This window comes from Leptonychotes weddellii, unplaced genomic scaffold, assembly GCF_054177405.1.
Source record: "Leptonychotes weddellii isolate Sample4059 unplaced genomic scaffold, ASM5417740v2 HiC_scaffold_9934, whole genome shotgun sequence".
Classification (NCBI taxonomy): Eukaryota; Metazoa; Chordata; class Mammalia; order Carnivora; family Phocidae; genus Leptonychotes; species Leptonychotes weddellii.
Window position 1 is genome coordinate 836 of NW_028071737.1, and position 6,933 is coordinate 7,768.

Below are 6,933 nucleotides of genomic sequence, written 5' to 3' on the forward strand. Positions count from 1 at the left end.
CCCCTGGGGCTTCTGGAAAAGTGCCCACTGAGGCCTGCCATGTGCATTCTGGGAGCAAGCCCCCTCAGGGCAGAAGCTGCCCTGCTCTCCAGAACTTCAGGTCCCCGGGTGATGCCGTCAGCCAATGTCTCTCAGGTTGGCATCTCCAAGGGCGGGTGTCCTGGGGCTGGAGGGGCCAGCATCTGAGGAGGATCAGGTACCTGGTGCAACCATGGACAATGAGGGCCAAGAGGTGTGATAAGGACTGGCGAAGGGTAGAGAAGCTGGTGACTCTCCTCCCTGACTGCTGGGGAGGGTCTGGGGCTCCCAGGCTCAGCGAAGGGGTTTCCATGCAGGTGGTCATGTCTGCAGGCTCGGGAGCAGGTGTACAATGCACCTGCACATGCTTGCTCACAGCCTCAGTGTGCACATGAGTACGCACAACACACACACACAAACCCAACATATACACATACACAGATGTGCACATGAGTACACCCAACACACACATGCAAAACCAACATATACAACACACAGAGATGTACATGTACATGGAACACAACACAGAGACACACATGTACCACATGTACAAATACACACATGTGCTCCCTCACACATATCCCATACAACTGGAGCGTGTGCACATACATACATAATAATATGCACACACTGAACAAATCTCCACTCTCCCATTCCACAAGGACCTTTTCTCCAGACATCCAGCCCCTAGTTGTGCAGAACCTCAAAATGACAGCAGGATGAGGACCCCACAGGGGCCAGGAGTTCCCTCCCACTGCAGGCTCTCACCAGGTGATGAACATCACCCAGTGGGGTCCCCAGGCCAAGCTGCAGGGCCCCAACTGGGCACTCTACTGTTGCCTAGAAGCCCGCCTACACCATTTTGGGTTTTTGTGTAGCAGTTTAGTGAAGAAGCCAAACCTGGAGACCTGATCCAGATTTTCCGATTGGCTATGAGCACTGGGCCATCTATGTGGGAGACGGTTATGTGATCCATCTGACTTCTCCAAGTAAGCACTGTTGGAAATATTATTTTCAAAATATTTGTTACCATCATGAGAACAATTAGAAGAAAATGCTGAGCAAGGGAAAACTGAGTTGGTTACTCCCTGAGCTTGCTTGAGCAGACCATACATCCATATCCCACTGGGTAATCGAGTGGAGTCCCATAGGTCTGGAGGCAGGGAAGGCAAGTAGAATGCACATTCCAAGGACAAGGAGGGGATGAGGAGCCTCTGATTTCTGGGGTCCAGCTCATGGATCACCAGCAGTCACATCCTCTGGATGACCTTCCCCAACAGCAATATTTTGATTATAAAATAGAGATAATATTTACCTCAAAAGTTAAAAGGTGATGAAGTAATATATGGAAAGTAGACAGTTTGTGAAACGCAGTGGATACCAAAATAAATTTGATCTCTTTCTGAAATGTACGAGTGCACAAAAATTGCACAAATAGTAAACGACTATCATTGTTTATGATAGCAAAAGTTTTGAACAACCTAAGTGTTCAATGATAGGGCTTGATCAAATAGATGATCTACATCCATGGGATGGAATACAATGACATTGGCATAAGCAATCATGACATTAACTGACTTAAAAAAATATTCACAGCTCGTTCAGTAAAAAGAACAAAATCTGTGACTCCTCCAATCACATTTGTGAAAAGACAAACAGCAAGACCTCAGTAGTGTACTCCCTTGGTTCTCCTTATGTCCTTCCCCTTCTCCCTCCCTGTCTCGCCTTCCCCTGCAGCTCCCGATGACCATGGTGGTGTCTCTGATTCCAGGTGAGTACCTGGGGGCTGGCTCTGGCATCATCTTTTCCATTCTGAGCAACAGAGTGGTGGTGAGACAGGAGCTCCTTCAGGAAGTGATGGGGAGCTGCCACCATAGGGTCTACAACCTCTTGGACTACAAGTGCAGACCACGGCCTTTGAAGCTGATCACCTACTCTGCGAAGGAGAAGATTGGTCAGGAGATGAAGTACAGTGTTCTGGGCAGGAGCTCTGAGGACTTTGTCACCAACCTGAGATATGGCGAGCCCAACAGCAGGCAGGTAAGGCCCTCTTTGAGACAATCCTTCTTTCTCCTGGAGGTCCCCTTGGGGTGGCAGTGACCAAGCTGTGCAGCCAGAGGGGAGAATCACCATGACCCACTGGCTGGGAGTCAGGATGTCTGAGCTCAAATCTTCAATCAGCTTCTGATCCACTGGGGGTCTGTGGACAAGTCACTCCCTCCCTGGGCCTCAGTTTCCCCATGTGCAGGAGGAGGAGTTGGATGGAGGACCTCTGGAGGCCTGCCAGTCTGACCTTCTAGGATCCATCACCTGTAGGATCCACCATAAAGGCAGCTCTTGATGCCCCCAAAGGATGTCAGAAAGAGTGTGGGCCAAGCCAGCACCATGACAGATCTAAGGTCCCAGAGAGCACTCAGGCAAGGGATGCTCAAGGTCCATGGGCCTATGTATGAGCTCAAGGATTCATTTATGGAGGATCTGGGGCACAGTTTCCCCACCCACCCCTTCTGGCTCCCACATTTGTTGTCCCCCAAACACACAGCTAATAAGTGGCAGAGGCAAGATTCCAACCCCAGCTGTCCTTCTCTAGAGTCTCTGCTCCCTACCGCCGTACTGAAGCACCTGCAGGGCTCCAGGCCCAGGAGATTGGGTGGACGGAGGCCCCTGGATGAGATGAGGATGAGGATGAGGATGGAAGCAGCAGGTTTGAGGAGGGAAATGAAGATTATGGATGTGGTTGGTGATGGGTGACCATTAGAGCTCCTGGTGGCGATGTTGAGTAGCAGTTGGACCTAGGAGTCTGGAGTTCAGGGTTGAGGTGGGGCTGGAGATAGAAATTTCCAGGCTGCAGTGCACAGTGCATAGTGAACCCAATATGCTTCCTGTGGCCATGGTTTCCTGAAGTTTCTCCTCAGCTTCTGCCACAGCCCTCCCTCCACAGGTCTGTAGTGTAGCCCACACTGCAGAGCAGTTCCCAGGCTCAGCCCCAGAGCTCTGCCCCACCCAGAAACAAAGCACAACCCCTCCCCCCTTCCCACCCTGAGTCAGGAACAAATGTGATCACCCCGTCAGCTCACAAAAAAGGATCCCATCCGCCCATCCCACTAGTTGTCAGGAGAAGCCCAGACAAGACCACCACTAAGAGGCCTCCTCAACTTACAGGTCTCCTAGGAAGTAGGTCCCCTGTAACCCAGCCAGCATCTTCCTAGGAGAGGACTCTGGGCTGGCAGCTCGGAGGGAGAATGAGTGTAGCCCCCAAGCCCTTGGGAGGGAGGGAGAACCTGTCTGCACTTGCTGTGGATGCTGACCATGGGCTATTCACTTTCAGGTGGCATATGCCCTGACTGGAGGAGGGGCGACCCTGGCAATGAGCCTTCTAGGCATTGTTGGATACTTTCTTTTGAAGAGCTAATCCCCAAACCAGTGACAGCCTGAAGGAACCCCAAATCCTGCAGCTGCAGAGACCAGTGCAGACACCCCAGGGCTCCGCTGTCTGCGAGACCCTCGCCCTCGGGCCACCTAGGTTCTGTCTCTCCCTTTCCCTTTCTCACTGGCTGAAGGATGGGCTAATTGTACCAAGACCAAAGAATCAGTAAGTGTATCTTCAGGAAGGACTTCCACCGTAGTTTTCTAGACCTCTGAACCAGAAAGGAAGAAAGGAACATTAATTTGGCACCTGTTGGGTTCTCCCAGCAATTTCTAGCTGAGTGACCTTGGGAAAAGCTCTTGACTCTCAGAGCTTGGGTCCCACCTTCTCTGGGATGGGGGTAATGATCCACTTCCCACTGATGTTGTCAGGATTAAGTAAGGTCATGTGGAGAAGTCACCCCCCATGATGTCTGGTGCATAGCTAGTATTCCATGGATTGTCTACATCCTTCCACCAAGACTCACCATTGTTGTCATGACACATCATTCATTTTACTGTTGGGGTGCCAAAAAAAATCCAGACCCAACCACTGAATTCTGTCCCACTGTAGCCACACCACCTGGTGCTTGAACCCTGTGACTCTGCGTACGCAGTTCCCAACGTCTTCCCAAGCACCTCCTTCGCTCAGCCCTCTTTTAGCTTTCTTTGTCAACTCCAAGTCTGGTGCTCATCGTCTGTGACTACCAGATGGAAGTATATGCACTTTCCCTGCCTAAATTGCCAGGGTTCAAGCTGCCCCTAGGTTGAATGCTGAACATTAGCCACCTTGACTTTTAGGGCAGTGAAATACTGTGCATGAGGCTCTAATGATGGGTACGTGTCATTACACATTTGTCCAGACCCACAGAATATCCAACACTGAAAGTGGACCCAAAAGTGAACTGTGGACTTTGGGGCATTATGATGTGTCCGTGTGGGGTCATCAATTGTAACAACAATGGATCCTCTGCTGAGGGATGTTGATAGTGGGGGAGGCTGTGCATGGGGCGAGCAAGGGGTGTCCGGGAACTCTCTGTACCTTCCTCCCAATTGTGCTGGGAAGCTAAAATGGCTCTAAAAGATAAAGTCTTTTGAAAAAATTAGCCACCTCTGAATATCCCTCTGTTCTTTCACAGCAAGCCTTTCATGTGGTCTCAGAAGTGCCAAGTCCCCATGATCTCAGGCTTGCTCAGCCAGCCTCTGCCACCAGTGACCCTACTGAATGGCTGCTCCATTTGGCCATCCTTCATGGTGGCCGCTACAGCCACTCCCTGTCAGGCTTGAGGCTTAAGGATGTCACCCTCCCTGGGCTGTACCTTCCCAAGCATGTGAAAGCTGGTGGGTCCCTTAATCCCCCAGTGCAAGAGAGACCAGGCTGGAACCAACTCGTCACAAGACTCCCCTGAAAACTCAGGGCTATCTGGGGTGACTGAGACATAGGAGGACAAATGAACTCTCAGGGCCACCAGCTGGCTAGATGTACCACAGAACCATCCTCCAGGGGAACAACCCTATGCTGCCCAAGGTGAGGTGACAGGTGCTCAGAGGAGCCACTTGCCAGGGTGACAGCAGTGCTCAGAGAACCAGGCTGCCCTCAGCAGTCCCTCTGCTGTGGGATAGGGTCATTGTCCCACCTCCCTATGGTGAGTCACCTAGAGAGCTGCCCAGAACATCACCAGACAGTCCCCTCATCTCTCTATAGGTTTTGTGGGATGTCCCCTTAATCCCCATCTGTTTCTATCCTCCTGTCCTGGTACCTGGAATTTGCCATAGTGAATTCAGCTTTTTAGCCTTTGCCTTTCCAGACAACATTTGCTTTCAATCTCCTTTCAATCCATTGGTATCTTAGTAAAAAGTAGTCCATGGTGGCTTTCAGTTCTCTGGTAGGACCTGGAAGAAATGGGACTTAGGATGGGCCAAGTCTTGGTGTGAGGGTTGTGTAGCCTGGAACCAGGGTTGTTGGGAGGGAGGGAGGGTGTTCTTTGAAACAAATGGTCAGGATGGGGAGGCAGTAGAGAGTTAGGAAGGAGGAATGCTAAAGAGGGAGGTGGGGAACTTGAAGACAAACTCTCCTGTTTCCCTGAGAACCCCTTGCATCCTACACAGCAGGAGGGTTGGTCCTACCCTGGGGGCTTCGGGAAGGCAAGGGACTAGAAGGCTCTTTGCCCACCCTCGGGGATGCTGGTCAGGAAAGGAGGCAGGAGGCCTGGGTTGTGAGGATCCCCTCAGCCCTTCCTCTCGGCCAGACCCTCAGGGCAAATGTTGGCACCATCAGCCTGCTCTCTCTACACCCTCTCTGTTTGCTTTGCTCTCTGGGCTACTCTAGTGGGCCCCCTTCCTTGAGACTTTTCCAGAAAAGGGTCATGCTCAGTCCCTATGCACACTCTCCTGGTGCCTGAAAAACAAAAGAGAGAGAGGCCAGTTTTTTCCCAAGAACTCCCCAGGAGTAGCCAACTTTCTAATCAGGAAACCACACACCAGGGGCAGTAGGCTGGCATTCTGCCTGAAAGACGAGGCTACATAAACTATCTTCATTTCTGATCACCAGATGTTTTCTAACTAGCACACTGAATATTGAAAATGATTTTTCCTTGGAAAAATTAAGGACATGATCATCAGCCTAATAGGGGCTAGAAATGATTTCTCATTGGTGAAATGAGGCTATTCATAAGATGGGAAGTGGCTAGGGGCGCCTGGGTGGCTCAGTTGGTTAAACGACTGCCTTCGGCTCAGGTCACGATCCTGGAGTCCCAGGATCGAGCCCCACATCGGGCTCCCTGCTTGGCAGGGAGTCTGCTTCTCCCTCTGGCCCTCCCCCCTCTCATGTTCTCTCTCTCATTCTCTCAAATAAATAAATAAAATCTTTAAAAAAAAAAATTAAAAAAAAAAAAGATGGGAAGTGACTAAAATACTTTTGACCCACCCCAGAGTTGTAGGAGCACAGTGTGAGAGAGAAGCCCGGGGCCTGTTTCTTTAGGGATGGCACCTGAAGCTTGATCCCTCAACTTGCCCATGCCCAGTCTCTGGGGGGATTTCTGGTTGCCTGATGCGGACTATGGGGGCACCTAGACCCTGCCCTGGGTGAGTCTTTCACACAAGCTGAGGTCCACAGTACCTAATATGACCGAGGATGGTGTCTGCATTCTGCTTTCAGAGCAGGCTGGATGAGGGGCTCTGTGCCTCGTTGACGAACACATCTTTCATAAATGCCTTGGTGTACGATGGAATTCGGTCTGAGGTTTGCTTCATTATCAGCTGAGGGTGAGGCCTGGGGAAGTGGCTCACACGAAGACACGCAGACATTTCCATGGTTACCATTAGGTGCCAACTGAAACCCAAGAAGTGCGCAGGAAGGTGACAGCTCAGCTGATTTGCCACAGTGGGGGCCAGGCTCCCGCTCACAGAGATGGTTCTGGGGCCACAGCAGGCCCCTCGCAGGTGCTGGCCCCCTTCCTCTCCACAGGGTGGGCCCTCAGCACAGACAGGGGGGGTCTGGCCAGGTAAGGG

General features: G+C 51.4%; 1 protein-coding gene across 1 annotated transcript; it reads left to right on the forward strand.

Annotated features, from left to right (window-relative positions):
• The first annotated feature begins 211 nt into the window (after nt 1–211).
• Nucleotides 212–4,529, forward strand: PLAAT4 (phospholipase A and acyltransferase 4). Its single transcript, XM_081811747.1, is given in 5 exon segments — nt 212–232; nt 897–942; nt 945–1,007; nt 1,790–2,058; nt 3,347–4,529. Coding segments are annotated over 5 exon segments (483 nt in total). The 3' UTR covers nt 3,431–4,529.
• Nucleotides 4,530–6,933: the final 2,404 nt, after the last annotated feature.